This window comes from Camelus dromedarius, chromosome 2 (assembly GCF_036321535.1).
Source record: "Camelus dromedarius isolate mCamDro1 chromosome 2, mCamDro1.pat, whole genome shotgun sequence".
Taxonomy (NCBI): domain Eukaryota; kingdom Metazoa; phylum Chordata; class Mammalia; order Artiodactyla; family Camelidae; genus Camelus; species Camelus dromedarius.
The window spans coordinates 62,631,584-62,659,098 of record NC_087437.1 but is presented as its reverse complement, the minus strand read 5'-3'; the positions used below and the strand labels follow the sequence as shown (position 1 = coordinate 62,659,098).

The 27,515-nt window shown below is 39.0% G+C and overlaps 1 protein-coding gene across 1 annotated transcript; it reads left to right on the top strand.

Moving 5' to 3' along the window:
* Nucleotides 1-25,659, top strand: UMPS (uridine monophosphate synthetase). Its single transcript, XM_010981518.3, has 6 exons — nt 1-218; nt 14,854-15,007; nt 16,904-17,575; nt 18,981-19,156; nt 20,707-20,821; nt 24,518-25,659. Exons 1-6 carry the CDS (start codon nt 63-65, stop codon nt 24,685-24,687), a joined length of 1,443 nt encoding a protein of 480 aa, XP_010979820.1. The 5' UTR covers nt 1-62; the 3' UTR covers nt 24,688-25,659.
* The last annotated feature ends 1,856 nt before the right edge of the window (nt 25,660-27,515 follow it).

The window sequence follows — 27,515 nt, the reverse complement described above, 5'->3', positions numbered from 1 at the left end:
GTCATCGGACGGCGCAGGCCAGCCGCACTTTGGAGTTTGGAGAGAACCGTGAGTGTCGGAGCATGGCGGCCGCTGAAGCAGCTTTAACGTCGTTGGTAACGGGCCTTTACGATGTGCAGGCTTTCAAGTTTGGGAACTTCGTGCTGAAGAGCGGGCTCTCTTCCCCGGTCTACATCGACCTGCGGGGAATTGTGTCTCGACCGCGTCTTCTTAGTCAGGTGCCAGCCCGGGAAAGGGAAGAAGAGGTTGGGTGGCCGGAATGGGGAGCGGGAGTTGGAGGTGCCAGGAGTTGGGCTGTGGGTGAGAGCAAAAGAGCAAAGGAGGCGGGTGGGCCTGGGGTACTCGGTTTGCGAAGCCCGGAGACCGGGAACTGTTAGGCTCTTGAGGACCTAGAGGGCAGCCTGCCCTTTGACTTGCCTCCTTTGACACGTGCCTTGCAAGAGCTGAGAAACCGGGCTCGGGGCTTTGGCTTGCACAGAAGTGGTTGAAGGAGTTTCGCATATTTAACCTCGAGAAAATTAGACCTGGGGAAGAAAGAGAAAGGTGGGTGGGGTGAGATTTAGAAGCTGCTCAAATACGCGAAAGGGCTATTGCTTGGAAAGGGGGATTTGATTTTGTGCTGTGTGGCCGGGAGCAAAAATTAAGGCCAGAAGGTGAGTATTTCATGGAGACTTCTTCCGATAAATAAAAGAAAAAAACTACAAATTGGAGGTTTTTGGCATAGTGCTTCTCAGACTTTATGAAAGCCAGATGGTGGGCATTTCTTGGCGACTTTTTGGTGAATAAAAGAAAGAACTTTTCTACAAATTAGAGGTTTCTAGCATAGTGCTTCTCAGACTGAGTATGTATGAATTACCTGGAGTTTTGTTAAAATGCGTAATCTGAGTAGATGTGAGGCAGGGTCTTTTTAACAAGCTGCCAGCCAAAACTGCAGAGACCACACAGTAAGTAGGAGGGTCTAAATGTGCTGTCTTGTAATAGAGTTGCTACTAGCCGCATGTGAATATTGAGCATTATGAGTTTTTAAATTTAAAGTCATATGTGACTATGGCTACCTTATTGGACAGTGCAGATATAGAGCATTTCCATTATCACAGAAGTTCTATCTAGAAGACATATGTAAATTTTCTCCACCACTAAAGGTTTTTGTTTCGTTCACCTTTTGCGAACCCCACTGTGTGAGGTTATTAAGAAAAGGACTGAAGCACTAGTTGAAGGGGATTAAGCTATTCTCACCATCCAAAATCTTGCTTTGGTGCACCTCATCAGTGCTGAGAAAGTGAATGACTAGGGAATCTTCCACTGAAAAATTGGTTTATTTTTTGAAGAAGTGATGAGTTGACAGATGACTAAAAATTATTATTTTATTTTTATTTTTTGATTTAAAAAAATTTAGGGGAGTAATTAGGTTTATTTATTTATTTAATGGAGGTACTGGGGGTTGAACCCAGGACCTCGGGCATACTAAGCGTGCACTTTACCACTGAGCTATACCTTACCCTCTAAAAATTATTTTGTGATTCTAGATCTTAGGGTGTGTGTGTGTGTGTGTGTGTGTCTGTGTGTGATTTTTGGTAGTTAATTTGGAAGGAGTTAAAAACACCAAGAGACCTGGCTATAACAGAACTCCTTCCATATCTTCTTACTTCAGCAAATAGGGTTTCTTAATACTTGCACCCCCAAAAAAGCAACAGAATTTATACCAAACTCTTAACCTCCTAGCAGTAATAGTCGTTGCAGTAGATACATAAATTAATTGCTAGGGTGAGGTACCATTCATCTCTCTAAGAAGTACATTTCCAAAAGAATCTGATTTTTGATTCTGTCAAAATTTGTAGATTATGTTTTAATTAATTTTATACTCATAACAATTATAATGGTAACAGAATTTTTAACACTTAGAGACTTAGATCATGGAAAACTTTTTAATTTACAATTTTAAAGTTCAGTTTACATGCCTTTTTGTTGTGGAGAAGTATCAGAATGATCCGTAAAAGTTTTTCCAGCATTAAATATATATTATATTAGGATAAAATTCTGTGGAAACAATGGGATGAAAATATGAGTTCCAAAAAATGTAAATTTTTACAACTTTGATAGTACAACATTTTTGTGTGTTTTTTTTTTTTTATTTTAATGGAGACGTTGAGTATCAATCAAATCAGTATAGCATTTGGATTCCATTGTATTCACTTAAAAGAGTCAAGTAGCAGTTTTAGGATAATATGTTAATTTTTTCACTAGTCTAGAAATTACATCTTTTGTAGCTTAAAAATACTCATAAGTTTTTCAACTCTTTAGAAGTACAGGAGCAAAATATTTTAAAGACCTCTGATTTAGTTCACTAAGCAACTCTTTGCTTTTCTTTCATTTTGAAATAAGATGGTGTTGGGTGGGAGTATCCATTATAGAATTAAAATGTGATGGTTTATGTGGAAATGATATAAACCAGTACTTCCTACAATAGGCTCTGCATGAGAACTTAATGAAAAACACTTTGGTGTATATTCTTCCTTTTTAAAAACTGACATACAGCATTATATTAGTTTCAGGTGTACAACAAAATGACTCAATATTTGTATATACTGTGTAATGATCAGCATAGTAGATCTAGTTAACATACCTCTGTTCATAGTACAAATTTTTACTTGTGATGAGAACTTTCAAGATCTCTCTGCAACTTTCAAATACACAAAACAGTATTATTAACTATAGTCACCTTGCTGTGTATTCCATACCCATGACTTTTTAATTTTATCACTGGAAGTTTGTACCTTTTGACTGTCTTCACCCATTTTGTCCACCTGTATTTGTTCTCTTTCTCTGTGTGCTTCTTTTTGTTTGTATGTTAGTTTGTTTTTATGAGATTCCACATATAAGTGAGATTATGCAGTATTTATCTCCATCTGACTTATTTCAGTTAGTGTAATGCTCTCAAAGTCCATCTGTGTTGCACAAAAGGCAAGGTTTCATTCTTTATCATGGCTGAATAATACTCCATTTGTGTATATGTGTGTGTGTGTACTGAATTTTTTTTTTAATCCATTTGTTCTTCAGTGGACACAGGTTGTTTCCATATCTTAGCTATTGTAAATAATGCTGCAGTGAACATGGGAGTGCAGATATCCTTTCAAGATAGTTTTTGTTTTCTTTGGATAAATATCCAGAAGTGAAATTGCTATATCATGTGGGAGTTCTGTTTTTAATTGAGTAACCGCCATACTATTAAGATTCCTGCCAAGGGGAAGGTATAGCTCAAGTGGTAGAGTGCATGCTTAGCATGCACAAGGTCCTGAGTTCAATCCCCAGTACCTCTTCCAAAAAATAAATAACTAAACCTAATTACCTTCCCTCCAAAAAAAAAGATTCCTACCACCACTGTACAAGGATTCCCTTTTCTTCACATCCTCACCAACACTTCTTATTTCTTATTCTTTTGATAATAGTCATTCCAACAGGTGTGAGGTGATACCTCATTGTGGTTTTGATTTTCATTTCCCTGAAGACCTAGTGATACTGAGCATCTTTTCATATACTTTTCAGTCATTTGTACAAATTCTGAGGAAAAACGTCTATTCAGATCCTCTACCCATTTTTCAATCAGATTGCTTTTTGTTATTGAGCTGTATGAATTCTTTATGTATTTTTGGATACTAGCCCCTTATCAGATGTATGATTTGCAAGTATCTTCTGCAGTTCAGAAGATTGCCTTTTTTGTTGATGGTTTCCTTTGCTGTGTGGGAACTTCTAAGTTTCATGTAGTCCCATTTGTTTAGTTTTGCTTTTGTTGCCATTGCCTTTGAAGTCAGATCCAAAGAAATATCACCCAAGAGTGATGTCAAGGAGCTTACTACCTATGTTTTATTCTAGGAGTTTTATTTCATTTTTGTGTGTATGTGGTGTAAGATAGTGGTCCAGTTTTACCAACACTATAGAAGAGACTGTCCTTTCCCATTATCTATTCTTGGCTCCTTTGTCATAAACTAATTGAACATATGTACTTGGGCTTATTTTTAGACTCTATTCTGTTCCAGTGATCTGTTTGTCTATTTTTTTATGTCAGAGTCATACTGTTTTGATTATTGTGGCTTTGTAATATAGTTTGAAATCAGTGTGGTGCCTCTAGCTTAAAAAATTTATTTTTATTTTTATTTTTAATTTTTTGGGGTGGAGAGTTAATTAGGCTTATTCATTTATTTATTTTAATGGAGGGAGTTGGGATTGAACCCAAGGCCTTGTGGATGCTAAGCGTGCATTCTGCCACTGAGCTATACCCTCCCCACCTCCAGCTTTACTCTTTCTCAAAATTTCTTTGGCTATTTGGGATCTTTTGTGGTTCCATACAAATTTTAGGATTGTTTGTTCTATTTCTGTGAAAAATGCCATTGGAATTTTGATAGGGATTGCATTGAATCTGCAGATTGCTTTAGGTAGTATGATCATTTTAATAGTATTCTTTAGAAACCTGAGTATGGAATGTCTTTCATTTATCTGTGATCATCTTCAGTTTTTTTCATTGTGTCCTATAGTTTTTAGTGTACAGGTGTTTCACCTTCTTGGTTAAATTTATTCTTAGGTATTTTGTTCTTTTTGTTGCAGTTATATTTGGCATTGTTTTCTTAATTTCTCTTTCTGATAGTTTGTTGTTAGTATATAACAATACAATTTTGGGGGTATATTTTTGTATATTGATTTTGTATTTTGCAATTTTACTGAAGTTGTTTGTTACTTCTAACAATTTTTAGTTGAGTCTTTATGGTTTTCTAAATATAAAATCATGTCATCCACTTGTTACTTCTTCCTTTCTAATTTGCATGCCTTTTATTTCTTTTTCCTGCCTAATTGCTTTGACTAGGGCTTCCAATACAGTGTTGAGTAAAAACGACAAGAGTAGGCATCTTTGTCTTGTTTCTGATCTCAAGAGAAAAGTTGTCAGCTTTCACCACTCGATATGATGGTTAGCTGTGGGCCTGTCATATATGACCTTTATTATGTTGAGATACGCTCCATCTCTACCCACTCTGTTGAGAGTCTTTATCATAAATGGACGTTGTGTTTAATGCTTTTTCTGCAACTGTTGAGATGATCATATGATTTTTATCCTTTGTTTTGTTAATGTGGTGTATCAACTTCATTGATTTGTGAATGTTGAACCATCCTTGCATCCCTGGGATAAATCCCACTTGATCATGGCTTATTGTCCTTTTAATGTATTGTTGAATTTGTTTTGCTAATATTTTATTGAGGATTTGTGCATCTCAATTCATTAGGGATGTTGGCCTCCACTTTTTGTTGTTGTTGTTGTGTCCTTATCTGGTTTTTGTATCAGTGTAATGCTGGCCTTGTAAAATGAGTTTGGGAAGATTCCTTCCTCTTCAGTTTTTTGGAACAGTTTGGGAATAATAGGCATTAAAATCTTTTTTGAATGTTTAGTAGAATTTACCAGTAAAGCCATCTGGTCCTGGACTTTTGTTTGTTGCAGGCTTTTAAAAATTATTATTACTGATTCATTCTTTTTACTAGTAATTGGTTTATTCAGATTTTCTATTTTTTCATGATCAGACTTGGAAGACTGTATATTTCTAGGAATTTATGCATTTCTTACAGATTATCCAGTTTGTTGATGTGTAATTCTTTATAGTAATCTCTTATGATCCTTTGTTATTTCTTTGGTTTCAGTGTAAATTTCCTTTTTCATTTCAGATTTTGTTTGAGCCCTCTCTTTTTTTCTTGGTGAGTCTAGTAAAGGATTGTCAATTTTGTTTGTCTTTTCAGAGAATCAGCTCTTAGTTTCATTATTTTTTTAAATCATCTTTTTTGGTCTCTTTTCACTTATTTCCACTCTGATCCTTATTATCTCCTTCTTTCTACTAACTTGGGCTTCATTTGTTCTTTCTCTAATTCCTTTAGGTATAAAGTTGGGTTGTTTATTTGAGATTTTTCTTGTTTCTTTAGGTAGGCTTATATCACTATAGACTTTTAGAACTACTTTGCTGCATCCTATAGATTTTGGTATGCTTTCTTTCCATTTTTATTTGTCTCAAGATATTTTTAAAAATTTCTCCTTTCATTTCTTCATTGATTCATTGGTTGTTCAAGAGCATATTTAATATTCACATATTTGTGATTTTTCCCATTCTGTGTGTGTGTGTAAAATTGATTTCTAGTATCATGCCATTGTGGTCAGAAATGATATTTGATATGATTTCAGTCTTAAATTTGTTGACTTGTTTTGTGGTCTAGAATGTGATCTATCCTGGAGAATGTTCCATGTACAGTTGAGAAGAATGTGTATTCTGCTGCTTTTGGATGGAATGTTCTGTATATATTAAGTCCTTCTGGTCTAGAGTATTCTTGGTTGGAAGTGCTTTCCTTTGAGCACTTTGAATATATGATGCCACTTCCTTCTGGCCTGCAAAGTTTCTGCTGAGAAATCTGTTGAAAGTCTTACGGGGGAGTGTGGGGAGGGCAGATTCTCATGTTCATAACAAGTTGTTTTTCTCATGCTGCTTTTAAGATTCTCTCCATGTCTTTAATTTTTGACATGTTAAATTATAATGTGTCTTGGTTGAGGTCTCTTTGAATTTATTTTGTTTGGAACACTGAACTTCCTGGATCTGGATGTCCACATCCATCCCCTAGTTAGGGAAGTTTTCAATCATTATTTCTTAAAACAAGTTTTCTCCCCACCCCAACTTTTTTTCTCTCTTCTTCTGGGACCCCCTATACTTTATAATGTGAATGTTATTCTGCTCGATATTATCTGCTAGGTTCCCTAGGCTATTTTCACTTTTTAAAATTCTGGTGTTTTGTTTTGTTTATTGCTACTCTGGATGAATTCCACTGCCCTATTTTCCAGATCACCAGTCTTTTCTTCTGCTTCATCTAGTCTGCTATCAAACCTCTCTAGTGTATTTTTCAGTTTAGTTATTGTATTTTTCAGCTCTGTGATTTCTCTTTGGTATATTCTTATATTTCTATCTCTTTGTTGAAGTTCTGTGTTCATCTATGTTTTTCCCAAGTTTTATGACCATTGCTTTGAATTATTTGTCAGGTTAATTACTTATCTCTGTTTCATTAAGGTTTTTTCACTGGAATTTTATTTTTTACCTTTGTTTGGAACACATGTCTGTTTCCTCCTTTTGCTTGACTCTGTGTTTGTTTCTATGTGTTAAGTGTTACAGTTATCTCTTCCTGTCTTGAAAGGGTGGTCCTGTGTAGAAAATGAACCTTACTGTTTAATGTTGCCCTGGTTCATGTATTGTATCTCAAACTGTCTCTTTGATTGTTTCAAACCTATGGGACCCAAAAATATAAACCCCCAGGCCACCAGAACACAGTACCTGAGTGTTGTCCCCTTTTTGAGCTGTGTGCCCACTGGCTCTGGCATGTGTCCACATCTCTGGTGTGGCTGCAGGAGCAGTGCTGGGGACCAGGCTGTAGCAGCAGCATGTGGAGGTGGTGCACCCACCTGCCCCCTCTGGTCGGGCTGGGACAGTGGCTCTCAGAGAGGAGCAGGTGCTAGCAGGTTAAAATAAAAGTGTGAAAATGGTACCTGCCAGTGCCTACATACCTGGAGAGAGGCCTAACAAGCTTTTGTGTCTCTAGTAGACACTTTAAGGTTAGCAAGTGATTCTACTTCATGTATGGTCTAGACTTTTTTCAAACTGCTTCTTTTAAAAGCTGGGTCCCAGGGTGAGTGAGTCTGCACACAAGCCATTTAAGAGTAAGTCTCCATTCCCTACATGCATATGGTTTTCCTGGGTGTAGACCTTTTGGTTTTCAAAGCCAGGTGTTTTGAGTGTTCATCTCTCTGGTGCAGGTCCCAAATCTTAGGGTGACTGATATGGAGCACAAACCCCTCGCTCCTCATGGAGAAATTCCATATTTGTGAGGGCCTGCCTGGTTATGGGTTGCTGCAGCAGGATGGGGTTTTTGGCAAGACTGCAACTCTAAGTCTCCCACCCATCTCTATGTGCCCTTGTATCTGTTGTTGTCGAGTAGCTGTTCAGCTAGTTCTCAAGTTCTTTTCAGAGGGGATTGTTCTATAAGTAGTTGTAGATTTATTGTGTCCACAAGAGAAGGTGAGTTCAGGATCTTCTTACATCGCCATTTTTGTTGTCTTTCCTTTTGGTGTCAAATCCAAAAACTCATTGCTAAGACTGATGTCAAGGAGCCTACCACCTGTTTTCTTCTAGGAGTTTTATGGTTTCAGGTTTTATATTCACGTCTTTAGTCCATTTTTGAGTTAATTTTTGTGTGTGGTGTAAGACAGAGGTCTAGTTTTCCCAAAACCACTTTGTTGAAGAGACTGTCCTTTCCCCTTGGTATATCCCTGGCTCCTTTGTTGTAAATTAATGGAACAATAATGCTTAGGTTTATTTCTGTGCTTTCTGTTTTGTTCTGTTGACCTATGAGTCTATTTTTAATGCTAATACCATACTGATTTTTTTGTAATAGACTTTATTCTTTTAGAGCAGTTTCAGGTTCACAACAGAATTGAGCAGAAAATAGCCCTCCCCACCCACACATACATACTCCCCTACCCTCAACATCCCTCATCAGTGTGGCGTATTTGGTACAATCGATGAACCAACGTGGGCATATTATTATCGACCAAAGTCCATAGTTTACATTAGGGTTCACTCTTGATGTTGTACGTTCTACAGGTTTTGACAAACGCATAATGACATGCAGCCACCATCAGTATACTATCATATAGAATAACTTTATTGCTCTAAAAATCCCTTGTGCTCCATCTGTTCATTCCTCCCTCCCTCCCTTTCCCCAGACTCCTGGAAGCCACAATATTTTATTGTTTCTGTAGCTGTGTCTTTTCCAGAATGTCATATGGTTGGAATCGTACAGTTTGTAGCCTTCTTAAACTGGCTTCTTTCATTTAGTAATATGAAAAACTTTTAAGTTTCTTCTATGTCTTTCATGGCTTGACAGATTTTTTTTTATTGCACATATATTTTTAAATTTACATATATGTACTGTTCATTGTCTCTAAGAACGTTTAGAGCTTTAGGTTTTTAAACTTACATAGTTATCAAAGGAATAATGCCAACCACAAGATAAGAATTAATTCAAGAAGATACATACACCCTACTATTAACAGCAACATGATTTATAATTGCCAAGATATGGGAGCATCCTAAGTGCACATGAAGATACAGCATGTATACACACACACACACACACACACACACACACATATACATGTATTGAAATACAGCTCACCTATAAGAAAGAAGGATATTTTTGTCATTTGCAGCCCTTCATTCACCTTTTTGTTACTTCAAAAACCAAAACTTTATAACTGGCAGAGGCATTTCCATTACATCAGAAACAACAAAATACCTAGAAATAAACTTAACCAAGGAGGTTACCTATACTCTGAAAACCGAAATGACACAAAGAAATGGAAAGATTTCTTGTGCTCTTGGATTGGAAGAACCTATACTATCAAAATGGCCAAACTACCCAAAGCAATCCACAGATCCAACGCAACCCTCGTCAAAATACTCACGACATTCCTCACAGAAGTAGAGCAAACAATTCCAAAATTTATAAGAAACACAAAAGACCTTGAACAGCCAAAGCAATTTTTTGTAGGTCTCTCTCTCTCTTGTTTTTTCTCTCTCTCTCTCTCTCTCTCTTTTTTTTTTTTTCCTCTTTCTTCTTTTTGTTCTCTTTTCTTCTGGTTTGATAACTAGAGAAGTTCCTTTAACATTTGTTGTAAAGCTGGTTTGGTGGTGCTGAAATCTTTTAGCTTTTGTTTATCTGTGAAGCCTTTTTCTGCATCAAGTCTGAACAAGAGCCTTGCTGGATAGAGTATTCTTGGTTGTAAGTTTCCTCTTTGCATCACTTTAAATATATTGTGCCACTCCCTTCTGGCCTGTATAGCTTCTGCTGAAAAGTCAGCTGATAACCTTATGGGAGTTCCCTTGTATGTTATTCATTGCTTTTCTCTTGCTAATTTTAATATTTTCTCCTTATCCTTAGTTTTTGTCAGTTTGATGACTGTGTGCCTTGGTGTGTTCCTTTTTGAGTTGATCCTGTGTGGAACTCTCTGTGCTTCCTGGACTTGGGTGTCTGTTTCCTTTCCCAAGTTGGGGAAGTTTTCAGTGATTAGCTCTCCAAAAATTTTTTCAGGTTCTTTCTCTCTCCTCTTTCTGGGACCCCTATAATGCAAATATTAGAACACTTCATGTTGTCCCAGAGTTCTCTTAAACTATCCTCATTCCTTTTTATTCTTTTTTCTGTTCTGAAGTAATCTGTCTTCCACTAATCTGTCTTCTAGCTCACTGATCCATTCTTCTGCCTCATTTATTCTATTCTTGGTTCCTTCTAGTGTAGTGTTCATTTCAGTGATTTTATTCTTCAACTCTGTTTGGGTATTCTTTATATTTTCCAACTCTTTGCTAAAAACTTCACTCTGTGCATCTATACTCCTCTTGAGTTCTCTGAACATCTTGGCCATCATTACTTTAAACTCCTTCTCAGATAAATTGCCTATCTCCTCATCACTTATTTCTTCTTCTGGGATTTTATCTTGTGCTTTGGCCTGGGAAATATTCCTTTGCTGCCTCATATTGTCTATCTTTCTGTGTGTTTGTGGATTCCTTCCACAGACTTTGGGATTATTGTTTTCTTATTTCTAGTATCTGCCCCTGGTGGATGAGGCTGAACTAGAGGCTTATGCAGATTTCCTGGCAAGAGGAGCCAGTGCCTGTCCACTGCTGGGTGAAGCTTGGTCCTGGACCTCTGGTGGGTAGAGCTGTGTCTAGAGGCCTTTTGTGGCTTAGGGAGTCTGCTGATGAGTGGGGCCTTTTTCCTACCCTGTATGTTGTTTGGCCTGAAGCTTCCCTACAGGCTGTTGGGTGGGGCTAGGTCTTGGTACTAATGATCCAATCAAGATGTCACCCTCCAAGAAAGCTCATGTAGGTTAACACTCTGCCACAAACTTTTATGTCCCCTGAGTGAGCCACAGCCATCCCCCACATCCCCAGGAGACCCTCCAAATCCAGCAGGCAGGTCTGGCCCATGTTCCTATGAAATCACTGCCTCTGCCCTTGGACCTGGTGCACGTGAGTTTCCATGTACGCTTCTCAAGCAAATGGAGTCTCTGTTTCCCCCAGTCCTGTGAGGCTCCCAGAGCCAAGCCCCGCTGGCCTTCAAAACCAGATGTCCTGGGGTCTCCTTCTCTTCCCAATGCTGGGACCAAGCTGGGGAGCCTGACGTGGAGCTTAGAGCTCTCACTCCTGTGGGAGGGCCTCTGCGACTTAACAAATCTTCAGCTTGTGGTTCGCCCACCTGGAGGTTATGGGGCCCAGTTATATCATGAACACGCCCCTCCTACCATCCTGTTGTGGTTCTCTCTTTATATTTCCAGTTGCAGAAGATCTTTTTTGCTAGGTTCCAGTCATTTTTCGCTGGTTGTTTAGCATTCAGTTGTGGTTTTGTTGTAGTCGCTAGGAGAGGCAAGCTTGTGGTCCTCCACTCTGCCATCTTGACTGGAACCAATACCATACTGTTTTGATACTATAACTTTGTGATATAGTTTATAATAATGGAGTTTGATGTCACCAGCTTGATACTTCTTCCTCAAGATTGTTTTGGCTATCCACGGTCTTTTGAGGTTCCCTACAAATTTTAGGATTGTTTGCTATAACAATTAATTCTTCCAATACATGAGCAGGGAATATCCTTCCATTTACTTATGTCATCTTTTTTTTCTTTTAATCAGTGTCTTAATAGTTTTTAGTTTACAGGTCTTTCACTTCCTTGGTTAAATTTATTTGTAGGTATTTTATTTTTTTTGATGCAATTGTAAATGCAATTGTTTTCTTAATTTCTCTTGGAAACTTTTTTAAATTGAAGTATAGTTAATTTACAATGTTGTGTTAGTTTTAGGTGTACAGCAGAGATTCAGCTTTATATATATGTATGTATATATTCCTTTTCATATACTTTTCCATTATAGGTTATTATAAGATACTGAGTATAGTTCCCTGTGTTGTATATAGTAGGTCCTTGGTATCTGTTTTATATATGGTAATGTGTATATGTTAATCCCAAACTCCTAATTTATCACTCCCTGATCACTGCTTTCCCCTTTGGTAACCGTAAGTTTGTTTTCTGTGTCTGTGAGTCTGTTTTTGTTTTGTAAGTTCATGTGTATCATTTTTTTAGATTCCACATATAAGTGATATCACATGATATTTGTCTTTGTCTGACTTACTTCACTTAATAATGATAATCTCTATGCCCATTCATATTGCTGCAGATGGCATTATTTCATTCTTTTTAATGGCTGAGTAATATTCCATTGTGTCAATAAATACCATATCTTTATCTGTTCAACTGTTGATTGATACTTAGGTTGCTTCTATGTCTTGGCTATTGTAAGTAATGCTGCTTTGAACATTGGGGTGCATGAATTGTTTTGAATTAGAGTCTTCTCTGAATATATGGCAAAGAGCAGGAGTGCAGGGTCATATGGTAACTCTATTTTTAGTATTTTAAGAAGCCTCCATACTGTTCACCATAGTGGCTACACCAATTTACATCCCCACCAGTGTATGGGAGGGTTCCTTTTTCTCCACACCCTCTCCAGCATTTATTATTTATATACTTTTTAATGATGGCCATTCTGACTGGTGTGAGGTGTACTTCATTGTAGTTTTGATTTGCATTTCCCTGATGATTAGTGATGTTGAGCATTGTTACATGTGCCTGTTGGCCATCTGTATGTCTTCTTTGGAAAAATGTCTGTTTACTCTCGCCCATTTTTTGATTGGGTTGTTTTTTCCATACTAAGCTGTATGAGCTGTTTGTTTATTTTAGAAATTAATCCCTTGTCAGTAGTATTGTTTGCAGATAATTTTTCCAGTCCGTAGTTTGTCTTTTTGTTTTGTCAGTGATTTCCTTTGCTGTGGAAGTGCTTTTAAGTTTAATTAAGTCCCATTTGTTTATTTTTGTTTTTATTTCCATTAATCTAGGAGAAGGATCCAAAAACGTATTGTTGCAGTTTATGTCAAAATGTATTCTGCCTATGTTTTCCTCTAGAAGTTCTATAGTATCTGGTCTTATATTCAGGTCTTTAATCCATTTTGAGTTTATTTTTGTATATGGTGTTAGAGAATGTTCTAATTTCATTCTTTTACATGGAGCTGTCCAGTTTTCCCAGCATCACTACTGAGGAGACTGTCTTTTCTCCATTGTATATTCTTGCCTTCCTTGTTGTAGATTAATTGACCATAAGTGCATGGGTTTATTTCTGGGCTGTCTGTCTTGTCCCATTGATCTGTGTGTCTGTTTTTGTGCCAGTACCATAGTGTTTTGATTGCTGTAGCTTTGTAGTGTATAGTCTGAAATCAGGGATCATGATTCTTCCTGATTCTTCCAACTCTGTTTTTTCTCCAGGCTGGGTTTTTTTGTGTGTGTTTCCAAACAAATTTTAAAATTATTTGTTCTAATTTTGTGGAAAATGCCACTGGTATTTTGATAGGGATGGCATTGAATCTGTAGATTGCCTTGAGTAGTATTGTCATTTTAGCAGTATAGATTCTTATGATCTAAGAACACGGTATCATCTTCAATTTCTTTCATCAGCATCTTTTAGTTTTCAGTGTACAGGTCTCTTGCCTCCTTAGGTAGGTTTATTCCTAGGTACTTTATTCTTTTTGATACATGCAGTGGTAACTGGGATTGTTTCCTTAATTTCTCTTTCTGATATCTCATTGTTGGTGTATAAAAATGATGTATATTAATTTTGTATCCTGCAACTTTACCAAATTCATTAATGAGTTTTAGTAGTTTTCTGGTGACATCTTTAGGGTTTTCTACGTATAGTATCCTATCATCTGTGAACAGTGACAGGTTTGCTTCTTTCTAATTTGGATTCTTTTTATTTCTTTTTCTTGTCTGATTGTTGTGGCTAGGGCTTCCAAAATTATGTTGAATAAAAGTGGTGAGAGTGTGGGCATCCTTTTGTTCCTGATCTTAGAGAGAATGCTTTCAGCTTTTCACAACGTTAACTGTGGGTTTATCATATGTGGCTTTTATTATGTTGAGTTATGGTCCTTCTATGCCCACTTTCTGGAGAGTTTTTATCATAAATGGGTGTTGAATTTTTATCGAAAGCTTTTTGTGAATCTACTGAGATGATCATATGGTTTTTATTCTTTAATGTGGTGTATCACAATGAATGACTTGTGGATATTGAAAAATCCTTGCATCCCTGGAATAAATCCCACTTGATCATGGTGTACGATCCTTTTAATGTATTGTTGGAGTCGGTTTGCTAGTATTTTGTTAAGGATTTTTGCATCTATGGTCATCAGTGAATTGACCTCTAATTTTCTTTTCTTGTGATATCTTTGTCTGGTTTTGGTATCAAGGTGATGGTGGCCTTGTAGAATGAGTTCAGAAATGTTCCTTCTGAAACTTCTTAATTGAAGACTTGTTCAAGAAAGTAAAACTAGCAAGGTGATACAAAGATTTAGACACTCAAAGCATAATGAATTAGTAAGGGAGACTGTGAAGCCTGGGGGTCATACTTAGTCTTTCAGGGTCAACATCATAGCCTTTTCTAACACATTCCATGTTGCCCTCAGAGCAGCCCTGAGTCTAGAGAATAGGTTTATTCTTCTGCTTTTATATTTAAATTTGTAAACTGGGATTTGCAGAGAGGGTAATTTAACCAAAAGCTTTTATATCTTTCTGATCAGGTTTGAGGCTGTACCCTGCTGGGTTATTATTGTATTTATGTTAAGTTATTTATATATCAATTAAAATAATAATAATAGTAGATCCTGTATGTGTTCTTTTTTTCTCCCCCCACAGGTTGCAGAAATTTTATTCCAAACTGCCCAAAATGCAGGGATCAATTTTGATACTGTGTGTGGAGTACCTTATACAGCTTTACCATTGGCTACCGTTATTTGTTCAACCAATCAAATTCCAATGCTTATTAGAAGGAAAGAAACAAAGGATTATGGTAAAGTAAATAATTCTAGAATCTTTTCTTCTTCTAGGCACTCATGTTCATAGACTTGAATATTCTTCACAGGTCCTTTAAGTTATTATGGCTTGTGGAATTTGTTAACTGTTATAAATCACACCTTCCTTTCCTTTAGAGTCTGGGGTGAAATTGCTTCGTATTAATTAAGTAATGAAAAAAGTGCTTTTTTGTGCACCAAATTTATGAAACCCAGCATTTTCACCAGCACTTCCCTGATCAGCAGAATGTTCTAAGAGCACTTGCTTTCCTAGTGTATTTATATTTAAACTGCATGAATAGAAATGCATGAAGAAAAATCATTTTCTTAAAGCAGTATAAATGTCACATGAAATTACAAATGGAGATTTTTTTTTTCATGGGTCTGTGGCAAAAGGTTACCAGATAGTTGTTTTAAACATGTAGGCTGCTTTAAAACTAAAATACTCCAACCTAAAAATACTGGAAATGATTTCCTATTTGATGATGTTAGGGAATTACTGGGGTTTTATGTGTTGTTTTATGTTGGTGTGATACTATTTTGTTACTTTTTTTTTTTGAAAAGAGTTCTTTTTACAGTTGTATTCTAAAATTTTTTATGATGAAATCATATGTCTGGAATTTGCTTCTAAAAATAACAGGGGCAGGGAGGAGGGTATAGCTCAGTGGTAGAGTGCGTACTTAGCATGCGTAAGGTCCTGGGTTCAATCCCTGGTGTGGTACATCCACTAAAAGTAATAATTAAATAATCCTAGTTACATTACCTCTGCCCCCAAAATAAAAATAAATGAATAAATAAAAATTACTGGAGGATGGTGGGAGTGGAGTTATAGCAGAAACAAGATTGCCCATGAGTTGTTAACTGGCAAGGTGTTGTATTTGTGGGGGTTTGTTATTCTGTTTTGTCCATTTTTGTTTGGTATTATCTATTATAAAAAATTAGAAAAATATTTTTGCTGCTTAGTGGCACAGTGTTTATATGAATCCCTGCCATAAGGAAACTTATTTCTATTTCCGTATTGTATGTCTTCAAAAATGTTAAGATCTTAGAATAAGATCATTAATTGTTAAATATACCTATAAATACAGTTCTAAGTTCTGGTCTAAGCTGATTCAGTTAAACTTGCCAGTTCTTCCAGGGAAGGAAAGGATTTAAAGGGAAAGGGATGGGACAGGGCAAAGGTGGTACCTGTGAAAAGGCTCCAAGAGTGGGCAAAATGCCCACTAATTCTATTTCTGTTTAAAAAAGCAAATTTGGTAGTAGAAGATATAAAACTGAGTCTCTGAAAACAGGAGTCCACATCCTGAGTTATTTAGTTTGTAGATCATCTGAAAATGGTCTGTAGTAGGGGGTTGGAGTGGGAAAGTGTATCTAGTCACACTACATTATATAATTCATAAAGTTACAGTGACTGATCTGAGTGGTTTTTAAACATTTTCACTCCTGAATTTATGTTCTCACAAGGCCAGTAGTTTGATCTTGAATAATGAAATTGCTTGTTAATGGAAAGAAGCATGCTTTCATTGGTGATAGTGGGCTATGCTTTATTTCATAACTTGCGTTGATCTAGGTGGTCTTCCCTTAAGAAACCCCATATTTGATATTTTGATCATAAACACATTAAGTGGTATTTATTTACACTGTTAAATAATTTGCTAGTTTTACTTTAAATTTGCTGTATTGTAGCTTTGACAGTTTTGAAATGGAGACACTGAACAAGACAGTAATCATAGCACAACGAAGATTTATCAGAAATCAAAGTAGAGTATCAGAAAATATGATTAGATCATCCACCTCTTCATTAATACATGCCAAACTTATACTGCAAGATACATCTTGAATTGGCTGAAAGATATAATTTTAAAATGGAATCAGTGTAATTTTTTCTTTTCTAGGTACTAAGCGTCTTGTAGAAGGGTGTATTAATCCTGGAGAAACCTGTCTAATCATTGAAGATGTTGTTACCAGCGGATCTAGTGTTTTGGAAACTGTTGAGGTTCTTCAGAAGGAGGGCTTGAAGGTCACTGATGCCGTAGTGCTGCTGGACAGAGAGCAAGGAGGCAGGGACAAACTGCAGGCGCATGGGATTCGTCTCCACTCAGTGTGTACATTGTCCAAAGTGCTGGAGATTCTTGAGCAACAGGAAAAAGTTGATGCTGAGATGGTCGAGAGAGTGAAGAGATTTATTCAGGAGAATGTTTTTGTGGTAACTAATCATAATGGTTCTCTCCATTCTGTAAAGAAAGCACCCAAGGAACTAAGCTTTGGTGCACGTGCAGAGCTGCCCGGGATCCACCCAGTTGCATCGAAGCTTCTGAGGCTTATGCAGAAGAAGGAGACCAATCTGTGTCTGTCTGCTGATACTGCAGAGTCCAGTGAGCTGTTGCAGCTAGCAGATGCTTTAGGACCCAGCATCTGCATGCTCAAGACTCACGTAGATATTCTGAATGATTTTACTCTGGATGTGATGAAGGAGTTAACCACTCTGGCAAAATGCCATGAGTTCTTAATATTTGAAGACCGGAAATTTGCAGATATAGGAAGCACAGTGAAAAAGCAGTATGAAGGTAAGTATTATTCAGGAACCTGCAAGAATAAGAAATCCAGCTTAAAGTTGCTGAAGAATAAAAGAAAATGTATTGGCTCACATCACTGATAGCCCAGCCATAGAGCAGCCTGTCAAGCATGGTTGGATCTGGGAGCTCAAGTGATGTCTTTTGGTCTTGCTTTCTCGCCAAGTCTCAGCTCTGCCTTCTTCTCTCTTGACTTCTTTCTCAGGTAGGCATTCTCCTCAAGCCTTCCCCAATCCACTCACTCTGCTCTGTGGTATAGAATACCTTTATTAGCTCACCTGGGCAACAAGCCTCACCCCGGATAATGTGAGGCTATTAAGTTTATGTAAGCTTCTTGAACCAAGATTTAGTCAAGGGTAGTTCCCTTAAAGAAAATGGGTATGCTGATGCCAGGAGAAAGGGACATGGGTTCTAGGAAGGAAGAAATGACAGATGTTGGCCCTGGCAGAACACAATGAGTTCTGAATATTTGAAGAATGAGAATTGTAGATACAGGAAGCAATTAAAAAGTAGTATAAAGTTGTAAGATTATTTTTAGCAGAAAGAGATCTGTTGATATACATCCTTTTTTAAAAATGTTATGTTAAATAGGAACTCCAGGTAGAGCATATGTTAGTTGAAAAAACTGCTTAATTAATTCTTTACCTAATCTTTTATGCAAATTTCTGTTTTATTGTTTGTGTCCTGTGCTTTTTCACTTAACCTTACATCAGACATTTTATGTAATTTAACTGTTACAAGCGTCTTTTCAGATGACAGTTTTTCTTTAATGTGTATGTATTCTTAAACTATTTCTTTAGGGTAGATTTTTCTGTAATTGACTTTCTTCATGTGCTTATGATATTGACTGTTGAGTGAGTTATACAGAGTTTCTATAGGTATGCATATAGATTTTTTCAAACATCTAAGGTTATTGTTGTCTGCTTTTAAAATGAGTGCAATTGCCTGTTGAAACGTGAAGAACTAAAGAGACCTGAGGAACAAGTAGAAGATGTGAGATGGTAAAGTTGCTGAGAGATTCCTACAGAAAGAAAGTTTGTCATCTTCAGAGGAATTTCAGAATGTTGATATCTTTGACCTCAGCAAACCCCTGTCTTCAGTGGCATACCTTTCCAGTTTCATAGATTTTATTGGTGGTCACAAATGTCAGCCTGCAAGGAAAAACAGTCCTAATCAGTTTTCTTCTCCTTATGATCTCTCAGCTAGCTAACCAGGTAGATAGATAAATTTTCACACATAAGTCCACTGAGAATCACTAAAATTCTTGAACTGTTGCACTCTTTCATTAGCATGTTACTAGGAGATTATTTCCATATTGTAGTTGGTTAGTTAGTTGGATAAAAAGTTAAAGGTTTTTATTTGCAAATTGACAAGTATCTTTTCCCTTCCTTTTTCTTAGGTGGTATCTTTAAAATAGTTTCCTGGGCAGATCTAGTAAATGCTCACGTGGTGCCAGGCTCAGGAGTTGTGAAAGGCCTGCAAGGAGTTGGCTTGCCCCTGCATCGGGCATGCTTGCTCATTGCAGAAATGAGCTCTGCTGGCTCCTTGGCCACTGGGGACTACACTAAAGAAGCAGTAAGTGAAAGAGGAGGGGTACTGGGGTGGAGAGGGCTGGGGCGGTGATGCTACATGTTACAGGGGAGGAAAGTATCTTAATTTGGGGTCTGTGGAATCGCTACCAAAAATAAAAAAATCAGTTGCTATTAGTGTATTAGTTTATTAATACTAGTTGCCTAGAGTGCCCTGTTAATAGCATTATATATCTTGTAGTGGACACTGAAAAGATTTGAATTGTACTCTAAGAGAGAGACATTGAAACACAAATATTGGGTCAAATATCTGTCAATACTTATCTGGCCTTTAGGATAGGTGAGTTTTGTCCGTCTCACCATAAGCGGAAATTGAAGCTCTTATTCCCGGATATGCGCTTTCTTAGACTCTCTGGAATCCCATAGAGACGCACAGTCTCCTAACAGCAGTCCACGTGAAGTGGCTTAAAGTCTTTGGTATTGATTGGCATTGTATGGGAGAGTTCTTAACTAGAGTCCAGACACATTGTTTCCTCCAGTAATTCCCCATTATTAAAAGTTCTTATAACACCATACATGTTAGTACTCAGCTCCCACCCCTGCACACCAGAACAAATGAGAGATGGATAATCACCTAGTTCAAAAGCTCCTTTTCACATTCTTCTCAGGTTGAGTTTCATTGTTGGATAGTCACCTAGAAAGATGGATGGATTACTTTTACAGATATTTTAAAGACTATTAATTTTGAAAGTAATAGGACTTTTTATTTTAATAGAATTTTACATTTTACATGGGAATTTACTTTTTCATATTATTTCAAAGGCTGTCTGTGGAACTGTGAAGAACTTAACATGTCCTAGGGCCAGGTTTTAACCCCCTCCTGAATTGACCGTGTCTGTGGTTCCCCAGCTCTCACAGCAGAAGGTCCATGAGTCAGTGCTGGTATTTGGCATTCTGGATCTGGCTCAAGGACAATATATCGCTTGTTGGTAGGTGGTAGTACTTAGTGGCAAGAGTGGAACAGCATGAGCCTCAGAGAAGAGTAATTTAGAAAATCAGACAATCTAGGGAAACTTGTATCGTAATGGTAGAGAAATAAATTGTGGACACAAGTTACTGACAAATGTTAAAGAAGAGAGAAAGGAGTAGAGGTCAGATCTCTTTAGCTTGCTGGTAACAACAGAGCTGTTTTTTATATGGTGGCTGTCCTTAGATATATGTGTAGATAGATGAGCAGTAAGTCTTCAGTGTGGTTTTATACCATTATAAATGCATTCTAGAGTATTACTCATATCCTTTTTGGAAATGGTCGGTCCCCAAGCATTTTTACAAAAAAGTAACTGCAACATTTAGAATTAAGATGTACATAGTAAAGGATTTTTAATTTTTTTAGTGTGTAATTATGAGGGAAAGGAACAGGAGGAGTTACTTTAGGGCTTTAATGGACCAAGTACGTAAATTCATATCTAAGGTTACCTGTCTTAAATATAATAAGTTTAATATGAAATGAGAAAGGGCATCTATAAAATAGTAAATTCTCTTACATTCTGTGTGATTAACTGCTTTTTTATTATCTGTTTATGATGTTCCCTTTAGGTGAGAATGGCCGAAGAGCATTCTGAATTTGTGATTGGCTTTATTTCTGGCTCCCGAGTAAGCATGAAACCTGAGTTTCTTCACTTGACTCCAGGAGTTCAGTTAGAAGCAGGAGGTAAGAGCGCGCGCGCGTAAGGGAGTGCGGGAGGAAGAAGGAAGGCAGGCAGGCAGGAAGGCTTTATTGCCTGCGTTTCTGCAAATCACACGTCCCATTGCCTGGCACTGTATGTATTACCGGCACTTGCCACTTGGAGGAGCTCTTTGAGATTCCTCTCAAGTATGTTTCTCTAGATTGCTTTATTGGCTACATTTGCCATGTTGTCACTACATTTCCTACTTCTACACTTTTACATAGTTTCTCTATATCTTTGAGTCTGCTGCTTTTATGTTATATTCACTAGTTTGTTACATTTTTAGAGTCCATGTATAAGCAATGTCATATTTTCTGTATAGTTTCACTTGGCATAATGCCCTCCAAATCTGTAATGCCCCAGTTTTTGTGGCTGCTGCCCCAGGGGAATCCCCTTGATCACCAGGCCACCAGGTGGCCATCGGGAGGCTTGCCTTTGCCGGTCCCATGGGACTGTAACAATGAGACACAATTCTTGGCAGGTTACCACTCCTACTCTTTCTGTCAGAGGGGCCCATTTGCTTGTCCTGGAGCTTTGGCCTGAGGCTTCAGTTTTGGCACACACCAGGGTTTACAGAGCTCTTCTCTGGGAACGTCAGGTGATTGATAGACACCGTCTTTATGCTCTTTGTCTCACTAGAACTTGCTGTTTTATCTCCTAGAAAAAAAGCTTCTTATGCATTCATCTGTAACCCTGAATTTTTTGACTGCCACTCAGGGGACACCTTCAGGTAGGGCACTCGTGGCCAGTAAGGCTTACACTTACAGTCCCACAGGCCTGTATGTGTTTGCATACTTCAAAAGCTGTTGCCTGATTGTCTGAACTAATCAGGGTGAATCTAGGTGCTGACTGAGACCCTCTCCTTTGGGACACTGACAGGCCTTGGCATACCCTCAACTACTGGGAGCTATTACTGGGAGCAAAGGCTGCATGGGCAGTCAAAAGTTTTGAGAAATGACCAGGAGCCAGGAAAAGGTTGAACACGGTTCAAGTCTTACATCTTTCCTTCAAGACCAGGAGAAATGCATAGAAACCAACACAGAGTCAAGCAAAATGAAGGAAAAAGGAACAAGATGAAACTTCAGGAAAAACCTATAGTGAAATGGAGATAAGTAATTTACCCAGTAGAGTTCAAAGTAATGGTCTTAAAGATGCTCCCTTAACTCAACTTCAACAGAGACAGAAAATATACGTACTAAGTAGAAGTCAACGATGAGGAATACAATAACTGAAAAATACACTAGAGGGGGTATCAGAGCAGCAAAAAAGAGAATGAAAAAAGTGAAGATCTTAAGGTACACATCAAACAGGAATGACATTCTCACTATAGGAGTCGCAAAAGGAGAAGAGAGAGAGAAAGGGGCAGAAAACTTATTTCCTGAAATAATGGCTGAAAACTTCCCTACCCTGGGGGGAAGGAAGTGGACACCCACATGCAGGAAGCCCAGAATGTTCCATATGAGATGAACCCAAAGAGCCCTATATCAAGGCACATTATAAATGTCAAAAGTTAAAGATAATGTTAAAAGCAGCAAGAGAAAAACAGCTTGTTACATAAAAGGGAACCCCCATGAGACTATCAGCAGGTATTTCAGCAAAAACTTGGCAGGCCGGGAGGTAGCGGCATGATAGAGCCAAAGTGTTGAAAGGAGAAAGTCTGGAACAAAGAACTTTGCCCAGCATCAGAATTAAAGGAGAGAATTAGTTTTCCAGATCAGCAAAAGCTAAAGAAGTCCATCATCACTAAAGTGGCTTTGCAAGAAATGTTAAAGGGACTTTAAGCTGAAAAGAAAGGGTGCTATTTAGCAACAAGAAAACAAAAGAAAGAATAAATCTCACTGGAAAGCTAAATATATGGTAAAGGTAGCAAATCAACCACTTAAAAGGTTAAAAGATAAAAGTAGTAAAAATATAACTACAATAATTAGCTAAGGGATATACAAGATTAAAAGATGTAAAATATGACATCAGAAACCTGAAGCCTTTTGGAGGGAGTAAAAATGTAGAGCTTTAGAAAGTAATCAAACTTCAGTTGTTGTCACTTTAAAACAGACTGTTACGGATACAAGTAAGCCACATGGTAACCACACAGCAAAATCCTGTAGTAGATACACAGAATATAAAGGAACCTAAGCATGCCACTAAAGACAGTCATCAAAACACAGTGGAAGGGAACAAGAAGGAACAGAGAGACTCAGCAGATGCAGAAAAAGCATTTGGCAAAACTCAACCTCCCTTTATGATAAAGACTGTCAACAAAGTAGTTATAGAGGGAACTTACCTCAATGTAATAAAGGCCATATATGACAGGACCATAGCTTGCATCATCCCGAAAAGGCCAAAAGCTTTTCCTCTAAGATCAGAAACAAAAGAAGGATGCCCACTATCAGAAAGATAAGAAATAGCAAGTGTGGGTGAGGTTATGGAGAAAAGGGAAGCCTTGTGCTTTGCTGGTGAGAATGTAAATTGGTGCAGTCAGTGTGGAAATGGTATGGAGGTTCCTCAAAAAATTAAAGCTAACATGATCCAGCAATTCTACTTCTGGATATTTATCCAAAGAAAAAGAAAACACCAACTTGAAAAGATACCTGCACCCCCACGTTCACTGCAGCATTATTTACAATAGCCAAGATATGGAAACAACCTAAGTGTTCATTGATGGATGAATGAATAGAGGTGTTATGTATATATACAGTGGAATATTATTCAGACAGTAAGAAAATGATACCCTGCCATTTGCAGCAATGGCTGCCCATGAGGCTGTTATGCTAAGTGAAATAAGTCAGACAGAGGAAGACAAATACTATATGATCTCATTTATCTGTGCACATCTAAAAATAAAAAAGTAAACTCATAGGTACAGAAAACAGATTGGTTGTTGCCAAGAGTCATAGGATAGGACTGGCTGGAATAGGTAAGGGAGTCAAAGGGCACGAACTTCCAGTTGTAAATAAAGTAAGTCATGGGGACATAGTGTACCGCACGCTGGCTTTGTTAATACTGCTGTATTGCGTATTTGAAAGATGCTAAGAGTAAATTTTAAAAGTTCACATCATAGAAAAAAATAATTTCCTGTGATTAAGCCAGGTAACGTATGCTAACTAGACTTACTGTGGTAATCAGTTCACACTGTCTACCAGTGTTGAATCACAATCTTGTATACCTGAAACATACCGATTATACATCAAAATTTTTTTTTAAAAGAACAGAAGAGCGGAAATTAAGGATTAGGATTTGTACATAACCTAAGCACCTGATAGGGTTGTGGCAGAAAGATTCACATGTGTCGTCATGGTCAGGTTAGCTGCCTTGTGAAGACTTTTCCAACAGCATGTCACAGTGATTACGATGTATACTGAAATTGTCTTCAATTATGAGACAAACTTTTATTGCATTTCATTTGGTGGTGAACCTTTTTTGGCAACAGATTTTTTTTTGATACTGTTGAACTATACATGCTCTAAAATTAGACACTGAAAAGCTGTTGATTAGCATGTCTACACGGTGGACATCTATGGCCAATCCAAGGAGTCTTCTGCTTTTATTCACTTGCTGTGTGTGCAGAAGGGGCATGGTGAGCAAGAGCATATTTCTCTAAAGCAGGTGAGATCCTTTTCAGAAAAGTCATGCAACAGGTTTTCTGATTCTCTGTATTTTGTTAAACATTTTTGTTTTTGTAGGTGATAATCTCGGCCAGCAGTACAGAAGCCCACGGGAAGTTATTGGCAAACAAGGTTCTGATATCATCATTGTGGGCCGGGGCATAATAACATCACCAAATCGTCTGGAAGCAGCTGAGATGTACAGAAAAGCTGCTTGGGAAGCTTATTTGAGTAGACTTGCTGTTTGAGTGTCTCCGACATATTTTTGTGAAGGCCTTGAAGATACATTGTCTCCTGAGATGCTGCTGGCTTGAAATAATAAGCAACCTTTAATACTGCTTGGAGTCTTCCACTGGTCCTGTCGGAATGATTTCCGGAATTACCACGGGCTATGGGGATATAGTGACCTGTAATCACTGCACTGTCGCTATGCTCAGTTCGTTTTCAGGCTGCCTTTTATTGAGACTGATGTTGGTGAGGCAATCCATATTTGAAGATCCACTCATCTCTGTATCAGACTTTTTGATTCTTTTAATTTCTATGGGACAAAAATTTGAGGACATCAAGAGGCTAAAACCAGTACAGCATTTCTTGTGTCCTTTATTTGGTGTCTCTGATGCCCTAATAATGTTTAGATATTTCCTGTTCTCCTCCTCTTCTGCTTAAAAGTGATGGTCGAAGTGTCCAAAAGGTGCTGGGTCCCAGCACTGCCTTTGCTCACTCACCCAAGGGAGCTGGGGGAGGGGAGGGGAGGGGAGGGGCAGGTGATGACGGTAACTGAGCCCCTGAAGCCAGTGCCCGGCCTTCATTCAACAGGCAGGGCTGTTGACTCATCTCTTCCCCGAGGCAGGTGTTGTCGGCCCCAGTCATTGCTTTCTTTTGCCTTTTTTCTATTACCAGTGGACCAGCTGCCCCTTCATTTATTTAGAAGGGAACAGTGGTAAGAGGTTCATTTGGAGATTTGCTTGAAGATCCTACATGATTCTCCCAACCATCGTTGATAGGGATGTCAGCCTCACATTTAGAAGTAAAGAGAAAGCAGACCAGCGACAAGAGGTAGCAACCACTTTGGGCTGGGCGCATCTGCCTTCCCTCACAGGCCCCGCCTTCGTGCACGTGGCAGTTGGGCAGCCCTCATTCTGGGCCCCGGTGCAATTTCTCTTAGAAATTCCTGAGTTTCTGGATGATCCCTGTACAAATAAAGCTGTTCCCCATTTTCATATTTCTTTGATCTGTTGAGGAAGCATCTTAGAGGGAGGGGAGGGTGTGGGCTCAGAGGATCATTTTGAAATGGCCCCACTGCACATTCAAGGCCCTGAGGGTCTTGCGCAGGGCTAGGGTGGCAGTTGCATTTGAAGGAAGGCTCTCAGTTCAGACTCCACCAGCACACTCATAATCTGCCTTTCCTTCTCAGCTCCATCACGCCTGCAGGCAGTGGCAGGTATCCGAGGATGACACTTGCCACTTTCTCATGACAGCTGTTCCCACCCTGCTTGCCCTGCTCTTCAGCTTTCATGACTCAGATAGAAACCTCTTACTTCAACTAGGTGCTTATCTTGGAGTCCACACTTACTAGCTTCTGCTCTAAAGTCCAGTTTGACCTTCGGGTCCCAGTGCTGCAACTCCAGAGCAGTTCCCTCTGGCAAAGACATATTATCAAGGAAAAGGCAGGAAGGCAATGGAAGAGCTGTGGGCTTGGGGCTACTCTGAAGGAGCTGAAAGAGGAAGAGGTGCAGATTTTTCTAACAAGAACCTACGAGGATCCCTTGGATACCTTCAAAGTATTGGCGACCTCAAGGCTGAGAGACCATCGGAGTGGTGTGCTGAGGACTCAGGTGCCCACTTACCGACTTACTCACTGGTTCTCACGCTTCAGCATGCGTCAGATCACCTGGAGTCTTGTTAAATCAGACGCTGGCCTGGCTCCAGCATTTCTGACTCTGGATAGTTCCAGGATCGGACATGAAAGTGCATTTCTCACAAGTACCCAGGCAGGGCTGAGGCTGGTGTGGGGACTGCACTGAGAGCCGCGGCCCTGGTTAGTCAGTTTTCTTCTGCAGTGACATAGTCTTTGGGGTCTCCCTGCATCTCCTACTGAGAAACCTACTCCAGTCATACCCAGTTCTGTTACTGAAGCTCCCCAAGGGCCCCTTCTGGGTAACTTGAAGGGAAATCAGAGGAATGCCGAAGGGTCGCCTGGCCCCTGCCCTGTATTTAAAACGCAGATCCCTGGGCTCCATTATCAGAGATTGCTTCGGCAGATTTGAGGTGAGGCCTGGGAATCTGCATTTATAACAGGTGCCTCAGGTGATTTTGATGCTTTTGGAGAATAAGCTCCGTGCAGTCTGGAGACATAAAACTTTGTAGCACAAACTGGTTGAGACAAGACAAAGAACTTGGCTCTCTAGGGCCTGTGAGGGGCTGCTAAGCATAGAAGTATTGTAGAGGCATCAGATGTTTTTAGCCCTTCCTCAGTCAAGAAATATGTGTAGAGCATGAGCTCCAAACCCAGTAACACATGGTCCTGATGAAGAAAACGGGAACAGCCCTCACAGGGCACCCAGAATGTGTAAGGCTAAGAGAGGTGGAGAGTCCCACCAGGACCAGCCTCTTCCCGGACTCCAGGCGTAAACCATTCGGTCCGTGACGCCCCAGGAACCCGAGAAACCTGGTCTGCTGTCCTCACTTAAGGGCTGCACGAGTGAAGACCCTGAAAGGCAAAGAGCCTTGCACACAACCAGCTTGTGGCCAGCAGAGGCCTGGGGTCTCTCAGACCCCGCTCAGCCTCCTGCTGTTGTGGACTGTCTCTGGTCTCTGGGAAAGGGCACTGGAGGGTGAAGGGCAGCCTGAGGACACCCATCTCCCATGCACCCACCTTTCCTGAACAGAATAGCTGGCGAGGCCCAGAAGCACGGCCACAGGCTCTGCCAGGATCTTTACAGGAGAGGACAGACAGGGCGTCGTCTGTCCTTTGAGGTAGGTGGGCACAGGAAACAGTGGGGCGGCTCAGGTCTAGGATGCACGTGCATGTGTGTGCACGCACATCAGAGGACCAACTGGATGATCCTGGCTTCAG